At 35.5% G+C, this 21,343-nt stretch overlaps 1 protein-coding gene across 1 annotated transcript in view; it reads left to right on the top strand.

Moving 5' to 3' along the window:
• The window catches only part of ANKRD31 (ankyrin repeat domain 31), a 60,928-nt gene that overhangs the window by 25,218 nt on the left and 14,367 nt on the right, over nucleotides 1-21,343 (top strand). The window contains 12 exon segments of the mRNA XM_042875360.1: nucleotides 1,675-1,819; nucleotides 4,095-4,147; nucleotides 5,622-6,069; nucleotides 6,705-6,947; nucleotides 10,982-11,116; nucleotides 12,292-12,434; nucleotides 14,794-14,953; nucleotides 15,358-15,485; nucleotides 16,227-16,308; nucleotides 18,082-18,178; nucleotides 20,047-20,066; nucleotides 20,069-21,030. Of these exon segments, the coding sequence (XP_042731294.1) occupies nucleotides 1,675-1,819; nucleotides 4,095-4,147; nucleotides 5,622-6,069; nucleotides 6,705-6,947; nucleotides 10,982-11,116; nucleotides 12,292-12,434; nucleotides 14,794-14,953; nucleotides 15,358-15,485; nucleotides 16,227-16,308; nucleotides 18,082-18,178; nucleotides 20,047-20,066; nucleotides 20,069-21,030 (2,616 nt within the window).

The raw sequence follows: 21,343 nt of genomic DNA, 5'->3' as shown, positions 1-21,343 counted from the left end.
TGACTGTTTATTTTTCTAGAAATGCACATTTGCTGCCTATATTTATTCATTTACAGTATTTTTTTTCCCCTAGGCACATCTGTGGGATGCAGTAAGTTTTGTCCATAAACATTTGTTCTCTTTCAATTTTACAACCAAGATGGTACTTAATTTGTTTACCCTTCAGTCTCCCTAGAGCAAAGAGGAAGGGTTAATGATTTCCCTGAGACTTGAAGCCCCAAGCTTTGTTTGCAGCTTGTGGATTCCTGACTCCTTGGAAGCTTATTAAGTACTTCTGAGATTTGTGAAAGTATCGAAGAAAGTATTAAAGTTCATGGTTAGACACCAAGGACTCTGCATCTCTACAAGTGATATTTTAAGAGTCAGTAACTGTTAACAGTATTGGAAAAACACTGATCTCAGCTAGGTCACTTGGAGCATATCAACACCATTCTACTTAGAGCTCTGTTAATTGTTATGTGGTCTGATACATTCATGTGAAATGGTACTTGCACACTGGGGCTCTGTTTGCTCAGGAGCTTTACATTTGTATCGCTGCAGTGACTGGCACGCTTGACTTTTGGTGTAGCTGTTTCTTTCAAAGTTACTTTCTCTAGATAGTATTGTAAATTGGAAATGTGGCTTTATCTCTTTTGCTACTTATAATACAGGAAAATTAATTTCTTGTTACACACACACACACACACACACACAAAAAAAAAAAAGCACGTGGAAAACTATGATACTTTCTTGTTAAGTGTGAGAGTATGCAAATGTGATATGCAGTTAAGGAAGAGTCCTTAATATTCCTTGCTTGAAAGACTCCATAGATTTGGGACAACTAGTGAAAATGAAGAGGGTTTTTGCAACGAACTGGGTGCTGCTTTATTTGTTGTGCTGTCAGGAGAATGTAAGAATTGAGAAAACTTTGTTAGAAATTCTGTCAGTAACAGTCTTGTTAGAAGTAATGAGGTATAGATGTAGGATAACAGATCAAAATAGATGCTGACCAGAGAAAGGCAGAGGTATAGCCATTCTAGTGTTGGAATAAGACTGCAGTCAGTGATAGAAAAGATGATCAGATTGTAAAATTTCAATGTCTTTAAAAAGTATTCTGCAAAACCAGATGGAACATTTTGCTCAAGTGCTGTTTTTTTTTTTTTTTTTTAATAACAGCAGTATGAGCTTTACAATATGTACAGAATCTGAAATATTGGTAAGACCATTTGAGTGGATTTCGTTTGACTGAATGTATGTTGTTCCTCTGAAATAGCTGACAATTTACTTTGCAGACACAGGAGTCACAATAAAGTACACACCTACCGTGAAAATTATATTCTCTTAAGCTATATAATTTAGATGAGTGAGCAGACTCATATCCTAAAATTGCTTGTTATTTTCCGATAATTATGAACTTAGGGAGTGATGAATCCTATCTTGCTTTAAGAGACCTTGGCTTAGAGGCATCTGGTGAATAACATGAAAGAACTCTTAAAAGTAAGAATAGTAAGACTTTAAGATAATGGTGTATCTATAGGAATGCTTGGGATGTGGTAACTAATATAGGAAGTACTTATTTATTGTAGACTTTTTTTTTTTTTGCTCATATTCTTAAGTAAAGGAGAAGCCTGTATAAGGAAGAACTGTGGGAAATGCTGATGGAAGAGAAACAATCTGAAAAACTTGTTTTTTTAGGTAGCAGCATTGTTACTCCATTATGGAGCTGATCCCTTATTAAAAAATGAGATGGGAAGGAGTGCGTTAGATGAAGCTTCTGACCTGTGCATGAAGAGACTGTTAAAACGCCATCTAGCAAGATATGAAAGAGATTCAGTATCAGGTAGGAGAGAATAATTATTAAATGGAGGATCTCCAAATAGCTGTTGCACACTATTTCCTTAAGTATAGCGAGTAATTCCATGGATTTTGCTGACTGATATTCTAGTGAGCACTTCTTACCCAGCACGATTGCTGTACGTTTGCAAGTATTACAAGAAATGATATTCTTCTTTTTCTTGGACTAGAGCTATTTTTATATTTGAAATAAAGATGACAACAAGAGGTGTTAATGAGTGAAACAAGAGATGAAAAGAGTGTCTTAATGTAAGAGAGTTAATTGCTTATCCTTGCTGCTCATGTTAAGGTAGAAACTAGGGTAACATTACTATTTTGGGACAGTATTGCTGTAGCTGAACTAAGGTGAAGATTGAGCCTGTGAGGTGTTGGTAGGAGAATGTTTAGATTAAGGTGAGAGTTCTTGTATGTAAGGTCTTGAGAGATCTTGTATGATCTTTGGAGTTGGGAGGAATGTTCAGACAGGGTTGTTTGGATGGGGGAGAGGTATAAGGAAGTGCCACAAGATAAGCCCTGATTATAGTTAGAATTAGGATTGCTGGACACTGATAAGTTAGTTGGGTTGTGGCATGTCTGAAGTAGTATCATAAAATGGCTTAAGTTGGAAGAGACCTTATTGATTTTCTATTTCCAACACTCTTGTCATGGGCAATGTTGTCACCCACCAGCGCAGATTGCCCAGGATTCCATCTAACCTGGCCTTAAATTCCTCCAGGAATAGGTCTACAACTTCTCTGGGGTAACCTGTTCCAGTGCCTCAGCACCCTCCTGAATAAAAAATTTATTCCAAATTTCTAACCTTAATCTCTCCTCTTTTAGCTTAAAGCCATTCCTCCCTGTCCTATCTTTATCAGATTGTGTAAAAAGTTGGTCTCCCTCCTGCTTGTAAGCTCACTTCAAATACTGGAACATTGCAATAAGGTTTTCCAGGAGCCTTCTTTTCTCCAGGCTAAACAAGCCCAGTTTCCTCAACCTTTCTTCACAGAAGAGGTGCTCCAGACCTTTGTGGCCCTCCTCTGAACCTGCTCCAATTGCTTTGCATCCTTCCTGTATGGGGAGCTCCAAGTTTGGACACAGTATACTACATGGGGCTTTACAGAGGCAAATAAGCTTATAGAATAAGCTTAGAATCAGGGTTATAAGAAGTACACAGAAGCTATTGGCTTGAAATATAAGGTAAATAAAAATTAAAGCTGCTGGCAGGAATTTCTATGCTTGGAAGGTCTATGGTTAGAGTTTCAGGCTCTAGCCATCAAAGGTCTTGTGGATATTCTGAGCCTTATTAAGATTGATGGGACTGAATTACATTTAAAATGAAGATTTGGGTTAGAACTTGTCCTCATCCGTGTTCAATAGCTGCACCATTGTGCTTGATTTGGGACCAAGACTGGAAGGGCTGGAAGTGGATCACTGAAGGTGGTGCTAAGGATTAAGGGTTGACATCTGGTAGGTGAGATTCCCAAAAGTGTTGGAGAAGGAGTTGACATGCTGTGAAATGCCTGTTTAATTTAGCTGGTTCCAGCATGGGTTGCTGGGCAAACCTTAGAGCTGGGAGTAGCATACATATTGTAGTAAAAATGGCAAAGTGCAATGAACTGGGTTCAGTGTTTTGTGACCAGCATACTTTTTAGAATGCTTTGCATGGGTATATAAAGTATATTAATACTAGGGTCAGAACTTGGTAGCTGCTGTACTACTTATATATCAATTTATCAGCACAAAAAGTAGCTGGAAAGCTAAAACATGCCATCAAAGTACTAAATTGGTACTGGGAAATATCCCTCTTTATTCTTCCACTGAAGTCTTGACTTTAGCTATTCTGTATCTTTCTCTGCCCAGGTTATACAAGGAGAGGCATAATTATTCCACTGTTACTGGCTTCAGAAGTCTCTTTGGACCAGAGAAGCCTACTATAAGTTAGGGAAATGCAGCAGCTCCTCTAATTTTCAAAAATAATTGCTCAAGTCATTAATCTTCAGAAAAATTGGAAAACGTAGTTCCATACTTTACTACACCCTCTCATGGTTTGTACGAAATCCCTTCTACAATGAAAATCAGACCCCAAAATTTTAATATATGTATATTTATATATAAATGTTTGAGATCCTTGTAGAATGCCTGTAGCTTGGTGACTTTTCTAATAGTTTATGTGTAACAGTACCCATCACATTAGGTTACAGACACAAGATGCTATGTATAGAAAGCAAAGAGTTATAGTCCCTTTTCATTAATGCTTTCCTTCTATCTTAATTTCATTTCAGGTGGAGGTGATACAGAGAATACATTAAGTACAGAGGATAGAAATCTGCACCAGGTAGATCTTTACAGTCTCCTTGTTGATTTGATGCTGAACTGTTATGGACTTCTAGCAGTCTTCAGTAAACTTCAGACAACTGCTTAAGAAATGTGTTTCAGAAGCAGCACATAATGTACTAGATGTTGTATATCCAGCAGAGGCTGAAGCAGGATGACATTCAATGGCAATTATGGCAAACAGTTTGATAAATAGTTGCTGATCCCTGATGATAACTATGGTAATCTGCAGTTTTGTGAACATGCATGACAGAGGCAGTCAGCTTTCTCTCTTGCACAGTGGTTCTTACTGAGTTTTTGCAAGTGCTACAGAGGTCGTTTACAACAAAAATGGTATGTTAGTTCCTTTCTGTACTTTCAGAAACCTGGCTAAAACAGCAAAAAGTTGCCAGTTGCACAGTACTTGTTGCCTGGCTGGTAACTCTTGGATAGCTTGCATCTGTGCAATAAGTTGTTTTTATTAGGTTCAAATAGGAAGAAGTTAGGGAACCTCTGCCTTGGACTGGATTGCAGATAGCACAGTTCAGCATTTAAAAACTAAAGCACCAAAGGAAATATTTGCTAAACATGAACAAAGCAGAAGAATGAATTTGGGGAAATGTACCAAAAGATCTCTCTGCCCAGAGAAGTTGTGGAGTCTCCTTCTTCGGAGACATCTGCCTGGATGCCTACCTGTGCAACCAGATCTAGGGAGCCCGCTGTGGCCAAGGGAGTTGGACTTGATGATCTCTAGAGGTCCTTTCCAGTCCCTACGATTCTGTTATGGTGTGATATAGTTCTTCAGGGTTTTGAGGACAGAAAACTGAACGGGGGGAAAAAAAAAAAAAAGCATTAAAAAATATATAAATACCTGTTATTGATATTGCAGAGGCTAGAGTCAAGGCTAAAACTACTCAGAAGTAATTTTAATCAGAAAGAATAAACACAACAAGTATTTATTTTATTTTTGTCCATCTGTATACCAAGGAATGAATACAGGGAAAACTTAATTCCCTGGTGTTGGTCCTAACAATGGACATCACTGTTATTGTTTCTAATTGTAATTGTTGCATTCCAGTTAAAGTTGTATGAAAACTGAGTGTACTAAATCAGGCAGAATTTCAACAGAAGAAAACTGCAGAAGGACAGAAATGACAGAAGCTTAGCAAATTCTGTTGTAACAGAGGAGATGATCACTAGTCTGTTGTTCTGCATCATTGGTTTCTGAATAAAAAATGTCTGTACAGCTTTCTGAGGCTACTGATTTAACAGAACATGATTCTCATTTAACGCTTGCTTTGACTTCCTCTCAAAAGGGTTGATCACTACGTAATGGTGGTAATGTGATAGACGGGAATCTAAATACTGATATGAGAATATCTTCAGAACAAATGATTTCTTTGCAAAACTTGCCAAATCAAGTTAAATCTACTGTTGATGGAAACAAAATTAATAGAGCAACTCTGATTTTGTATCTTTCTTTGGCTTTGTTTAAGGGTTCCTTACAAGTAAATGAGGCAGAACTAGCGTGCACAAATCTTCCTGATTCAGGCTGGGCAGACATAATGCAACAGACTATTCAAAATGAGGTGCAAAACACTTATATATTGGATGATGAAATCAGCTGCATGGAATGCACTCCTAAAGTAAATACAGAAACACTCCTAACGCGTGAGCTTTTAACAACTGCTAGTGAAGTGAGTTCTTCTGGAAGTCCTTCTAATTCTACTGATGGTGTACTGAACAACAATGAGCAAAAGGCTCTACAACCAGAAACAAGAGTGGGAATCCTGCTCAATGCAGAACAAAGCACTGGAAGATGTCACATGAAGGAAACTAAAGATGCTCATAGTTCAGAGATATTGTTCAGAGCTTTACATGACAAGAAAATATGTCAAATTAAACGGAAGAGACAAGATCTTAAGGACACCAACTCAAAGTCAGGTTTGTATTTCAGTATTTATACAGAGAAGTCTCCTTATTCATTTCAAAAGGTGCAAAATACATGGAAAGAAACTACTCAGGAAAAAAGTGCTATATTTTATTTCAAAATAGTCATTTTATCAATTGTCTGTAAGCATTCTATGTACTTCATTTAAAGCGAAAAACAACACCATATCTGTGGATTTCCAGAGCATGTACCATCAATGGCAAAAACATGTAGTATGTTCTGATACAGTCCGCAATGCCATATTCATTATTTGCTCATTTTCGCTTTGTATTTTAGGAGAGCCATTTTAGATCAAAATTCCCATTGAATTTATCAAAATACGACCACTGTTTTTGTTGATTAGAATAAAATTCATAAGCACCTTAATTTTTTTTTAGCAACATAAATCCATAAAAGTCTTATTATCACAAAAGAATCTTTGAACTGTTTTGGATTTAATCTCATTATGTTAGCATACAGTGGAGAGTGGATAAAGTAATATGTTAGAGTATCTATGGATTGTTACTCAGTAAAGAGTTAAGTGATGTTAAAATCTAAATTACCACCTAGTCCAGGACAAGAGACAATACCTCTGCAGTAACACATTCAATTTTTGAAAATTCTTCAAGTTCTTTTTTTGGACTGACAAATAAAGGAAGATTTGCTGGAATGGATGGAACAGAAGGCACAGAAAATCATAAAGAAGGAAGTGAAAAGAGCAATGTGCTCTTGCAATTCTCTGAAGGAGAAGTCCAAGTGAAAAGATTAAGGTTAGACCCACAAGAGGCAAGACAAAAGACAGACTTGTGTTTTAGTGTAAGGAAAAACAAGCTTTTATCTACTCATTCAAAATTCAATCAACCATCAGCAGAGCAAACAACTAAGAAATCAGGTAAAAAGTTAATTTTTTGTAAAAACAGTGTAGTTTTTATTTCCCAGACATATGGGTAGAAAGTCTCTTGTAATACAGGAGGGAATGCATGAAAAAGTATGAATAGCATATTCAACAAATAATCTAGTGATTTCCAAATACTTGAAATATTGCCAGAACTTACTCATTTTTACAAAAAAAGGTGTTCTTGCTCTGTTTCGTCTGTTGCATTTGTCAGTCTTTTCTTTGTTGTGTTAACTGAGAGAACACAGAATCGTAAGTAAGATTTTTAAATAAGACTAAATTGATCACTAATCAACTGAGTCACTTAACTGAGAGCTGAAGATAATGCTAAGTTGGTCTTCCATGAAGTACTTTATGCATCACAGATCAAATAAAGGTTGGCTTTCTGTAAATTTGGCACACCTATATGCATTTCTACTTATTATTTCTGTTTCTGTCTTTTCTGGCAAGAGCTGCATTTTTTTTTTTATGACTTTGCTCTGGATGCTGACTACTCTTAATATGTTAAACTAAGGAATCACCACCCAATCTCTGAAATGTTTTTTTAGCATTCTTCACCTCGTGACAAAAGTTAACCAATAAACCATGCAAAGTTCTTGCTGATCTTTTCTCTTTGATACTCACAAGCTTCTTGTTTTCTTTTCTTTTGAGTTGTGCAGAATGCTGTTTCCTCTTTCTCTCTGACGGTTACTAATTTTCAATCCTTCTCAAGTTTCAGTTGTCTTGAGTTTCTGGAGCGAGGTCCTGTATTCCTTTAGAAGTGAAGGAGTAGATGAAAAGAAATAGGTGCTCCTTGCTGCTTGCTGTTCTCCAGTATTTGGTGGTGTCAGTACGTAGCTTTCCTATCTCTAGATTGCTTCCTTCTCTTACATGAATCCCTTTTTATATCATTCTTGGACATGGCACATTTGATGCATGTCACCACCTGCATTTAATTATTGCAAAAATAAATAATGAATGTGGAAATAATTCATTTCCCTATTAATGTCCTTTTCTGCATCAATTATGCTTCTGCTCAATACTTACAGTGGGGTAAATGGGATGTTATTTCCTTTACATTTCTTTACTTCCTATGCAAAGGTCTTACATTCTGATCTCCTCTGGAGCATTATTTGACAGATAACTTTCTTCCCCCAAGGGAGATTCTGCAGGCTGTATTTTTTTTCAGCTAAAATTTAATTATTTCCTTCATTGTAGAGAAGTGTTACTGTCTGAGAGATCATGGAAGAAAGTAAAGCCTTTTTTATAGCTGAAGGCAATAATAGCTTTGGAGACTGGCATTCCAGTTGCAGCAGAAAAAAAATAAAGATGGGATAATGTTTTATAGCTTGCAAAGTTTTCAGATATTTTTGCTTTTAACTGGCTTTTGTATCCTATCTGTTTGTTCAATGTCCCAGTGACTTTCCTTATATTATTCCATTTTTGAGTGAAAATCTCCTGTTCCTAGATGATCACATTCACATTGCTACATTGCTACTTCAATCTAATCAGTCACCTGTTAGGCTCTTGGCGTTCCTATTCTGCTTACAGAAAATGAGGGCACAAACAGCTTGCTTTTCTTATAGTTTGACCTGTGAAAAGAATTACTCATAGGCCAGTAGTGAAGTATTCAATTGCCTGTTTAAAGAAGTTGTTGAAATATTGCAGCCTAATCGAACCTAACTGTTGGCTACTCTAGCCTCTCTGCCTTTTCTTTGCTCATGCAATCACTGGATTACATATCTGCCAAGGTCCTAATCTTTCCTGCTTATGAGTCACCAGTCAATGTACTTAATGGGGAACTCTGATTTACATACCATTGTTTTATTATGCTATTTCAAATGCTTCCTAGCAAGCATGAAGAATAGTGTAGTGCATGGCCACTTAACTGGAAAACGTTGCACGTATTTCTGTTCATTTGCGGCCTTTATAACTAAGTGTTTTTGACTTAGTGGGCTGTTGTGCACCTTTTTTCTCTCCTATTTCTCTTAAAAGAGTCCCTAGGACTTTGAATGAGGGTCTTTGAATAATAGGTCTTTGAATAAGGGAGGGAGGGAAGCAGAAAGGAAGCAGAAAGTAAATTATTACCTTGGGAGTTCATACTCAGAAGCTTGCAGACAAAACACAATATGTTATTTTACAGAATAGGTCTCAGCCTACTGGAGAAATATTTCAATAATGTGCCCCTTCTGCATGCTCTTTAAACAAAGTTTTCACTTGCAAAAAGTTTTTAGCTCCTTTGGTTGTCCATGCAGTGTGGCCCAAGTACACCCATTGCAAAGTTGGCCCCGCAAGTGCTGTCTGACAGGTAGCCAATGTAGAACTCTGTGCTGTCATGGTCTGTCTGCAGCAGAACTTGCACAAATTTAAAGTTAGTGTGGATACATCCTCACTACATGTCTGTCTTTTATATAGTGGCAGTATGTCTTTCCTGTGCTTTCAAACACTCCTGGATGACAGGCTCAGTAGTTTACCTTAAATGAAACTTGGAAAAATAGTTTTTCTGGAAGACAGGAAGAACCTAAAGCAAGGCAGCTGTCAAATCATGGAAGGTATTTGATAGTAATGAATACTGATAGCTGAAAATATTTGAGAAGACAGCCTGTCTGATGAAAAGAGGAAACATTTGGGATGCAGGAACTAATTGTTCATATGAATAATTAAAAAAAAAAACATGGCTGAGTTGAAAAATACTTTTTATTTTCCTTTTTTTAATAAATTCCATATTTTTAAGAAATAAGGAAAAGAAATGATGATTATTATTATTTTTAAATGGCATAGTATTAAAGCATTGAGAACAAGAGAAAAAAAGGTTAAAATGCATGGTAGAGCTTTTGAAATTTGACATGCTGTGACACAGACATGCATGTCTGTTTTGTTGCAGTTTGCTGGAGGTCATCGTTACTTTATATACAGAATTTATACTTTTTAGATCTGTTCCTTTTTCTTTATATTTCTCCCAGTCCTGTGTCTGTTACTTGAAGCCTGGGAATTAGGATTATTTCATGGCCATATAACACTTCTTAAAGTAGATAATGTTTGTTTTGTGAACCAGTAAGAGAAGGATTAAACAAAATTTATTTACAATCGTCAGTCAAGTGCTTTACAAGTTGAATTAAAAGGTAGTTAAGCTGTGCTACTTGACATTAGTCAAAGATTTGTAATCAATTTACAGGACTTTGTCACAGCACAGCTGTAAAAATACCTGCCATAGAAATCTGTGTCCTCTCTGGTACAGAATCCAGAATGGAAAAGTGGTAATGGTTGTCTACACTTTTAAATGCATTCTTAAATACCCTTATCTGTGTATTTTATATATTTGGCAGGCAGGCATGGTAAATTATAAGAAATTTGTGGAGAAATTTGACATACTTCCTACCTCTGCGTAGTATAAAACTCTTCAACCTTGTTACCTTTCCTGTTCATATGTAATCATCAAATCATAGAATGGCTTGGATTGCAGGGGACTGTAAACACCATCCACTTTCCAGTCCTCTTGACATGAGCAGGGTTGCCAACCACTAGATCAGGCTGCCCAGGGGCCCATCCAGCCTGGCCTTGAACATCTCCAAGGGCAGACTGGCATCATAGCTTCTCTCAGCAACCTATTCCTGTGCCTCACTACCCTCTGAGTAAAGAATTTCTGCTTAACATTTAACTTAAGTCTCCCCTCTTTCAATTTAAAACCATTCCTCCTTGTCCTATCAATAATCCATAATATTCTTCTTAAGTCTTCTAGATCTGAACTGTAAATGTTTTGGCACTTAGTTTATCCACACCATTTTGATGTTATTTTCTAAACTTTTGATATGGTCGATATTACTGAATAATTAAGGCAATGTTACTGCACAAGTTTACAATAATTCTAATCAGTTATGAAGCTTGATTCCTTGTTTAAAAGAAAGCATTTTTTTGTTGCTAATGAGCGTTCAGTATGTGTTGTAGAATATTTCATATCTACTAGAAAGGAAGGTATAGTTTTACATGTACATAATGTAGACTAATATATGTAATGTAAAATAAAAGACTTTATGTTACTTGTATTACAACAGTTGAGACAAAGAAGAGAAAGAAGAAAAGTGCAAAAGGAGAAACTGAGCTGCATATTGCTGCTAGGAGGGGAAATTTATCTTTGGTGAAAACTCTGATATCGTCTGGAATTCCTGTAAATGAACAGGACAGTGCAGGTTTGAGGACTGCTTTCTTATGGATTTGTTTTAGATGTAATTTAACATCATTTGTCTGTATGGTCTTACATAGTTTGTGAAATTTTAATATAGTTTTGTAATCTCGATTTATTTTTGTGACTCTTGAAGCTGTTCAACCATAATGCTATAGAAAATAGCTTCTCTTTGTCATTGTTACATATTAAATAAATATAGTTGATTTGTGTTTTTAATTTTTTTCTTATATTTTGTTCAAATATTTCTATAACAATTTTAAATATCATAGGAATTATTAGAAATACACGATGTTGTTTAGTACAGCAAGAATGCTTTTTTATCTGTATATGTGCTTATAAAGGCAAACATAAGCACACATTCCTCATTTAAGCATTTATACAAAACCCTTTTAGTGATGGGGTGTATGATAAACTGTGGAACAGAGTAATACACTCTTTTGTCTTTATGGCAGCTTGAAATTTTTTTTTACCTCCTGCTGTGTGAGGCTATTGAAGGAAAAATTGTTCATGCGTGTATCAATCTAGGATTTGATTCCAAAATTCTTAGTTGGGAAAAGAGGAGGAAGTCATTTAATTAGTACAAGCAGTGTATGAACCTCTGGATTTGTGTCTCAGCGTGGAGCAATGCAACCTTTCCCTCAGCAGGGACAATAATCAAGTCATTTTCCTCTATTGATGAGTAGATCTCCAGACAGTGTATGTAAGTTGTGATGTGTGAGATCTTACAGCCATCATTAAATTTTGTTGAATGACCAGTGCTCATGAAAGATCAGGGGCAGCTGATGGATATGCACATGAATATATATCTTTGCATGAAACACAGTCACATATATCTTATTTCCTTGGGAGCAGGTCTAAAAAATCATTTGCTTAAATTCTTTCTATTCTATTTTTAATTACTTTTTTGTTTGTTTCTTGTATTATTTTTAGTAGTTTGATAAAAAAATAAAATATCTTCCTGGTTGATATTGGATATATTTTTCTCTGAAGTAAGCTGAATTCACGGGACGTGATTTACCTTAGTAATTCAAGATGATTCTGTTTAGGATTAGTCTTAAAGATAGATATCCAGTGTTTATTTTACAGAAAATTTTACACCAAAATGTGTTTGCTAATAATGGTTTTTGTGGATGTTTCGAAATCAGATGCATGCTGTACATGTCATCCTACTTTGTTTAGGTTGGACAGCTATTCATGAAGCTTCTGCTGGTGGATTTACGGAAGTGATCTCAGAATTACTGAAAGCTGGTGGTGATGTTAACAGCAGAGGTCTGGATGGTATTTTGCCAATACACAATGCTGTTTATATCAATTCTTTGGAGGTATGTTTTTCTTGTAAATTACATTACCTGAGTCTAATTTCCAGTATTGGGCCAACAAAGTTAAATAGTGGTTAAAATATGAAAAATCTAAAGTTCCCAGTACAATGTTAGTGTATACTTGAATTCAGGAAGTAAGTCAATGTTCTTTGAGTCAATGAAAATTAGAGGAATTATTTTTTCAGAAGTGACAGTTGAGACTGTACAGTTAATTGACATTTTCAGTCTGTTGTACAAATCAGAAAGGTTCAGTGGCAATCATGTTTCTCTCTCATATATTGGACTTTTTAAAAGTAATAGTGAAACACCGAGCATTCTGAATTTGCCAGTAAACCAATAAAACTGATGTTTGGTTAATATTCCTATAAAGTAAATTAAAGCAAACAAGTTTAAGACTCAAAATGATTTTTAAAAGCAAATTATTATATTTAAAGACAAAGAATTGATTTTTTTTTTTTTTCAAAATTTTCAGAATGTTTCCCTGATGTGGCAAAAAATCAGTGATTAATTCTGGTACACATGCATTCTGGGGTTTTTTTGTTTGTTTTTAATGAAGAGACTATTAATCAGAAGCTTTCATGAATGCACCTCCCATTGAAACCTATCAGAGTTAAACAGATGTATGAGAAGACAAAATACTGTCTAAGAAAACAAGTTTTATGGGTAAATAAAAGAAAAAAATTTTTTCCAGTTAATGAAAAATGTTTGATTACTGAACAATATACTTAGTTCTTTTCTCTTGTGGTGATTTTTTTCCATTTACAGTGTCTAAAATGAGTAAAAGAAGTATCAGGTTTAGCAGTTAAAAATATCTTGTCATATTTTTTCCCTTTTGTGATTTTTTTCTTACCCATTAATATTTTCTTCATTCCCATTTAAAACTATTTCCATTTACTGTTAATAAAATCCAATTTGACTTAAACTTCAAGAGTGTAGGAGAGAATGTGAGCTCTTTTCAGTTGAAAAAGGGAATGATACATCTGTAAGACTGCTTAACATTGCTTGTCTCTAACAATGGTCACCAGCTAGTCTTTAGTGTGGAGCTCTTCAGTGGTTATACGTAAAACTAGTTTAGGAAGTTGAACAAGTGAAGAAGTAGTCCTCTAAAAACAAGGCTTTCTTTAGTAGAGCCCGCTGAACCTGTTTAAGAACTGTGCCAGTATAAGGAAAGGAGTAGACCGGGGTGCTCATCAATGTACTAGAGGCTTAATGCAACTCCAGCATGGAGTGGGATAGGTAGCTGTGGAAATGGGAACATTTGGATTCCCTCACAGAGGAAAGTCCTGGGAAATACCATAGACTAGGTGTTACGTGCATGGAAGAGAAATTTAGTTGAGGAATGTGCTTTGGATCCATGCAGAATTGGTGAAATAAACACGCTCCTCAAGGAGACAGCCAAATGTCTGCCTTTTATTTGAATGAACAAATAAGTAAAATGTTTTGGCACAGTGAGTCCCAAGGAACTGAGCATAAACAGATAATGTCAGGTTGACTCTAACTTAACCCTCTATTCCTATCAAAAGAGCTGATTTTCCATCTCATTTATCTTATCTGTGAGGCATGCCATTTATCTTTTCTGTGGGGCAAGATAAAATGGAAGAGATTATTTCACTGTGTTAGTACCTTACTCTCAATAGGACTCTTGAAAACATGCAAAAAGTTGTAGGGGAATACCTAGGGATTTGTAGGGGAAACCACTAGAGAAGGTTCTGTCACTATTCTAGAAACAACAAAGCAGATTTTGAACTTCCAGTATTCAACTTCTAACTTCTAATATTCAACAATAAGAAAATTAGAAATGGTAAATATGAAAAATCATACATGTGGAAATTCTTTATCATTAAGCTCTATCTCCCTGATGCTTTCTTACGATCTGAACTTTAAAGGGTGTATAATTCCATCAATGCCACAAATCTCTTTTCCACATTTTAAAATTAAGTATACATACAAGTGATTTGGACTTTGGAAAAGAAAAAAAAAAATGTTAGTGCATATAATTGAAGAATAAAACCACTATTAAATATCCAGACGAAACAACCCATTTCTTTTCTGCACTTCATTCATAATCCACCTTTTTTTTTCCATTTAGGTCTGTGATATTTTGTAACTGTTGTCTTGCCTATGGTAGTGTTACATACAAGTTTAACAAAAAGTTGTAAATTATATGTGTATTCTAAGGAAAGATTGGAAATAGAAGAGCCAATCGCACTTACTTGTTTAATAGAGACTGCAAGTGTGACAGCTCTATTCGTACTTTTGTTATTCATGATTTATGATAAATAATATTTATATTTATAAGTTGTATTATACGTCCACATCAAGAATAACCACAGTACAAATAACATTATGTAATATGTAATAGGCAGCCAGGATTCTACTGCAGCATGGGGCAAATCCATGTGAGAGGAATGATTCTGGGAAAAGTGCTTTGGTTGAAGCTTGTGATGATGAAATGAAAGAACTGCTGATGTCTTATTGTTCTGTTGAATATGTACTTCCTGTTGAAACTAGTGACGTCACAGGTATGTTGGCTTTATAATATAAACCATAAGATTGCACTGTAATCTCAGTGCAAAACTATACATTAGAATGCAATATACAGAGCTGCACATTGCCTGGCACAGATATTTTTAAGTTTATTATCAATGGATTGTTATTTGTATGTTTTAGAAAATAGGATACATAAGGGTGTTTTTTTCCTGAAAATGTGAGGAATAACATAACATGGTGCATCTTATAATCTGTAATTGTAGCTTTAAAAAGTATTTCCTCATACTGCTTAAATTTGAGCTCATTTGCATATGCAAGATATTTTTATTGTAGTCTGGTCTACCATTTTATTTCTGTAACCTGTATTAACTTGTCTAACACACTGTGATCCTGCAATTTCACTTAAAATTATATTTATTATTTTTATTTTTCTTAGTCGCAAAGTGTGCTATAGGTCAAGAAGACAAAATGTACTACACATCAAGAAGACGAAAAACTGTTTGTTTTAAGTGTTATGAAGATGATGATACATCCTTGGAGCCACAAAGTGAGAAATACAGTGTGGTGAGTACAGATAATAGAAGAGTTCTGTTGTACTGCTTCATAGTGTGCTACTGTATAGTGTCGTTTACTGTCTGAATAGCATAGAACTATCATTAAAATAATTGACCCTCCAGAGTATACGTGAAGAACAGTATCGTGATCAGTAAACTGTGGATTACAGCATATGAAAAGATTGTGGATTATCACTTTCCTCTGTTCATGACTCCCGCGCATTTATACATCTTGTGCAAATAATAGGCAACATGTTCATATTTTTTATTGCTTATATGAATATAAAAAGGTCAGGAATCCTAGGCTTTCCATCAAGAAAGTGTGATGTTTTTTCTTCCCAATGAAGACATTCAGAAATCATTTAATCCGAGTTTAGAAGACCCACAAAGACTTTTGCATAATTTGTATGTTAGGAAAGCTCTTGCTGATACTTAGAGGTAACATTTAAGTTGTCTAGGTGTTACTGTCATGCTGAGATTCACTGTCTGATCGCTGTGGTGAGCTCGAAGGTGGACTCTATAATGGTCTAGTTTGAATGACTTAGCAAACCCAGGCTATGATATCCCTTTACAGAGCACAGCCTCCATAGTATTTATATCATATCAGTGCCCCATGGCTTGCACATAGTAGCTGCTCCCTCTATGGAATGTTTTGAGTCCAGCAATACTTATCTTGCAGACCATGCATCATGATCAGTGTGTTATGCAGTGGATTTGACTCTACTTCTTGCTATAATGTATTTGTTAATAGAATACTGTTGCTGCCTTACAAGATGTTGAAAAGAAGCAGAAAGAGCTGTTGCTACTTGAACTGAGAACTTCTGAAGATGCAGGTAGATGTAAATTCAGGTTTTTTTCAGTTATCTTTTTCTAAATATCAAATATCATCATTTTAAGAAGTATTGCAAGTAACCTGATTGGATAACTCCTCTAGAAATTACAACTTGAAAGTAAGATTTTAATTCCAGTTCCCAGCAGCTGTTCTTCCTAGAGTGCTTCTAGTTTACTTAAGAATGAAAAACTGAAAGCATGCCGCTTGGCAGCACGGAAATATTTTGTTTCAAATCAAACTAAAAGTATTAAAAAAAATCATCAAATAAAAAACACACTGTTGGCAGCATTCTTCAGTGATAAGTACATGGGATTCTTCTAGAGCCCCCCCATGAGCATGAGCACTTGTTTGTATGTAAAAGTACTGGTTATATCATTTTTGTTCTATTGCAGCTGCTTTTTCAGCAGCCTAAAATAATTAATGAAGGGGAAAAGAGAAATCTTACAGTAGGTGTTGTTGATAATGGGCAGTTTCAGAAATGCTGATGCCTGATGGTGTAATTTGACTTGGCCTACCGAATCTCAATTCAGATTAATCTCAAGAAACTACTAAGTGACACTGACTTCCTAGATTATGAGGCCATGACTGTTCAAGTGGCAGAGGTTGCTGGAAGAAGGCTTTTGATCAGTGTCTCTCTCCCAGACTGCCTCTGCAATCTAGGCAGCACTGTGTGTATTTTTGAGCAGCTCATGCCCATGAGAGTGTTTTGCTGGAGAACAGCAAGGAAAGTTATTTTTTTTCTTTTCTTTCCCTGAAAATAGCGTGAAGCTTTCAAATTATATTTAAAGTTTATCCCTTCAAAAATAAATGTGAAATAGGGAATTATACAGACTTACAGCTTCAAATTTACAAAGTTTGAACTGTTAATTAAAATTTTATTTGCTTAAAAAGTATTTGTTAAATAGACATGCTAGGCAGAATCCTCTATGCATGATAAAGCTTCATGCATAATAAGGTAAAACAGATGTACAATTTCATGAATGAGGAAAATAAGAAGTATCAGACTTCCTGTTTAGGGATACAAGTGAGATGGACATGGTGATTTGTTACCACTTCTGACTAAAGTATTAATCATCTATCTACTTGTTAAATTAAATCATAATTACTACTTGTGAAGAAGCACAAGACTGAGCAACAATATGTCAGTATTTTGACAAACTAGCAGTAGAGAATGAGATGTGTTTATACAATACAAACTACTCTAAGGTACTCTGTTAAATTACCTTAAAGCCACTCAGGGTGGTGAGGTACTGGCACAGGCAGTGCCAGAGCAAATGTGGATGTCCCATCTGTGGGGGCATTTAATGCCAGGTTGGACAGGCAGCAATCCAACAACCTCAGTGGCAACCCTGCCATGGGGGTTGGAATGAGACTGTCTTTAAAGTCTCTTCCAACAGAAACCATTTTGTGTCTCTATGATAAAACAGAGCAGTATTTTAATATCTTTCTAATTTAATAAATACTGGTAGGTACTATGAAATAGGTTATTTGAAATGTAAATACATTTTTTAGTTGTATAATTACCGATTTTCCATAATGAAATCTCATCTTTCCTGTTCTATATGCTCAGGGATTGTATGTCTCACGTATTATTCCAATTTCTCTGGGAAGTACTCTGTTTGTAAATAGCTTTTAACATGAATGGCCATGTAAAGCTGTAACAGTGTTTTTATATTTGGGCAGTGGTTTTTGCTATATTAAATATGTTATTGCTATAATTGTTTTCTACTAACCATCACCATCATCCTTCTGTTTGCATCAAAATAATGAACAGATATGTTTACCCAAGGCCTGTCTCAGATAGAAGGTACTTTGAATAAAGTGTTTGCAGAACAGAAAGCAGACAGGGCTGCCCTTGATAAAAAATACAGGTATGTAGAATACAAGGTTTGTATTTATAGGATTTTTTTAAAGCAGTACTGACAAAGGTGATTAGAAGATCAGTAACAGTGCTTTGAAAGCAGAACAAAATCTTTCAGCCTTTGCTGCAGATCCATATTATCTTCTGTTACCTCCAGTAGGAGGAGAATTACACGAATTACATGAATTACTAGAAAACAAGAAGGTTTATGACAAGAGAATTTAGGGTTCCAAACTATTATTGTTAACAAGGTATGAGTGCATTAAAAACAGAGACAAAACAATCTATATTTTCACAAACTTAATCTGCCTTCTAATATTGAGGGAAAAAAAGGTGTTCTGGAGAAAACTGATACATATTTCTGGGTATTGCAGATACTCTATGCCTAATGCATCAGCTGTCCATCAACTGTAGTGAACTAAATTCCAAATCATATTGTATTTCCTTTTAATGATTTGTATGATGTAAAGTTTGTTTTTAATAAAGTAACTTAAAATCTTCTGCCACACAAGACATGAATGTACAAAAGATAAGGAAGCATCACCATGTTTTTTTATCTTTCTGTTTCTCACTTTGTTGGCACAGGAAGATACATTACTTCTCAATTTCAGTATATTTCTTTGAAGATCTTAAAATGTTTTCTCACCTAAGAAAAATGAAGAGAAAAAAACCGTTATATTTGTACATTGCTCTGCCCTTGTCATTCCAGTCATACATTTTTGCCTCATATTTTCTCTTTAGTTTCAGCTTCTTCTGTGTTTACACAGCAATAAAGCAACAACATTTCACTAAAGAAAAATTACTGGAGTGTCACAGTATTCTCCAGCATTCTGTAGTTGTGAAGGCTCAGTAATTAGTGATTGATAATAAGCTGATTATGTTGATCATATCATGGATTTAATCATATCACAGTATTGGGCATTAATACAGTCACACTGTAACTTAGTTGTCCTTGTTCTATACCAAATAGTCTTACTGTACCTCTGTCTTGAACCCCTCTACACTCTCTCTCTTCCAAGCGTGGAGTAATGTTACTTGCATGGTATCTGTGCTATGGGTGAAGTTTAAAGCAAGTCTTGCTGCTGTTCCTTTTCTCACACCTTGTGGTGGTACTCTATCTTTCCAGTAAGATGTCAGAGCAGTGGTGCAATCAATTGCCCCATGAGGTGGGATTAGGAAATAAAGGAGTATGGGGTCATACTGGTGGTTTTCATGCCGAAGTGGTGAAAATAAAGAATTCCCATTTCAGAAGGGGATGAAGTCTCTGGAAAGAAGAGTTTGTCTCTTAAAAGGAGACAAACTCAACCAAGAAGCTGGGCCTGAAGAAAAGAAAGAGATTCCCAGGCTAGCATATAACATTCTAAACTGCTCAGTCCCTTGTCTGAATGGTTATGGTAGTATTATTACAGTTTTGATTTTCACTAAGCATTTTGTGGTGAAGGACCATAAAAAAAATGTGATAATAACTTCAAGAATTTATTCTGAGCTCACTGTAAAAAAGACTCCGAATTTGAGCAGCAGTGGCACTGAATTCAATGGACTATTGGGATTTGCAGTGATAAAAGGCTGACTAGTGATAATACAAACCCGATGAGTTAGAAGTGATATAAAGTTTTTTCTGTGTTTTTGATGGTTTGCATCTCACTTTTAGACAGGATTCTGCAGTTTCTTGTGCATAAAGCCTTGCATTTGAACAATAAATGTAATATATTACCAACTTTAGATATGATAAAAAAAAAAAAAAAAAGCTTTGTTCATATTTTAGAGGTTGATAAAATCCTTTAAAATATATCTCTGTTTTCAGTGAGTTAAGCTGTTCCTGTTTTGTGTTCACAGTAACTCCGGAGTTTTTTTTTATTACTTTTAAATTTTCTGTAGGGTTTCAGCAGAATCTTTTAAGCACAGATTGAACAAGTAGCTAACCTCTCTTCCAGGCAAAAGAATCTGTTGACTGTTGTCCAAAACCAGAAGGGATTACTGCAGAAAATAGAAAATTATAGAAAAACAAAGCAAGTGTTCAGAGCATCAGATTCAGAGAAGCAAATCCTGAATCCCAATGTAGTTACAGATGCTATGGGGCTTGGTGCCAGTATGCCTAATGAAAACAGAGTAAAAGCACATCTCTCTTCAGAAAATAGATCTTCAGCTCAGGAATGCAGCCAGTGTCCAAACAACTGCTTGGCTGAGACAGAAACTAACACAGAAGCAGTAAGAGGCAAAGTGGTTTCTGATAGTACTTCAGAATCTGAAAACTGGGTAAGAAAATATTATTTCTATGACACGTCAGGGTTGACAAATGCTGTAGAGTTAGTGTCATTGCCTTCAAAACCTGCAGCTTCCTCTGCTGAAACTAACTGTTCACAGCAAAAAGACATTGATCACACAGCAGTTGGAGAGCAAGGAAACAAGTCATTAGATCCCACTGCAGTGACCAACATGTTAAGTATTTCAGAAGCCCAAAGCGCTGCTGCCAGTAACAATGTTTGTCAGCCAGGTGGTGACTGTCAGCAGGTTCTTGCAGATGAGAATGTACACAGATATGTAAATAAGAAAAAAGCTTTCCAGCAGCACCAGCAAGTAATAACATCAGCATCCACAGATAACTTTCCTAATCTGAATCAAATGTTCTTTCGGAGTCGTGGGAACTCTTTTAATGCAGAATCAATGGCTGAAAATTTTGCATCAAATGCAGATTATCCAGTAAACCTTAGTGAGAAATCTTTCCAGAACTATGGTTACAAGGAATGTGAACGAAAACAAAGGAAGTATGCGAGAAAAAACACAAAAAAGCTTCAGCTGATAGATCTTCTTGAATTGGGAAGGATTAAGCCAGGCGAAAATGTTTTGGAATTCACACTGAAGGTAATTGTTGAGTATAATAATAGTATAATAATAACTAGTGAATAATTGTGGGGGTGCAAAAACAAACATTAAAATGGGGAAAAAACAGTCTGTATCATCAGCATTTAGTAGTGAAAAATTTTATGTGTTAATTACATGTGATCTTTTATGAGTTGTAAAGGAAAATGTTATGGATATTGTCTTCTGCTTAGTCTGTGATTTTAACACACAGAATACTGCTTAAATAGTGTTTAATTTTGCATTATCAGTTTCTTCATGTTTCCCTTTGCTAAAGTCGGAGTAGAATTATTGGCTGTGCATTGCTAGTTTTTCA

This window comes from Lagopus leucura, unplaced genomic scaffold, assembly GCF_019238085.1.
Source record: "Lagopus leucura isolate 7727_CA_CO unplaced genomic scaffold, USGS_WTPT01 Super-Scaffold_100014, whole genome shotgun sequence".
In the NCBI taxonomy this organism is placed as follows: Eukaryota; Metazoa; Chordata; class Aves; order Galliformes; family Phasianidae; genus Lagopus; species Lagopus leucura.
Note: the sequence above shows the minus strand (reverse complement) of the source record. Positions and strands in the feature narration are given on the sequence as shown.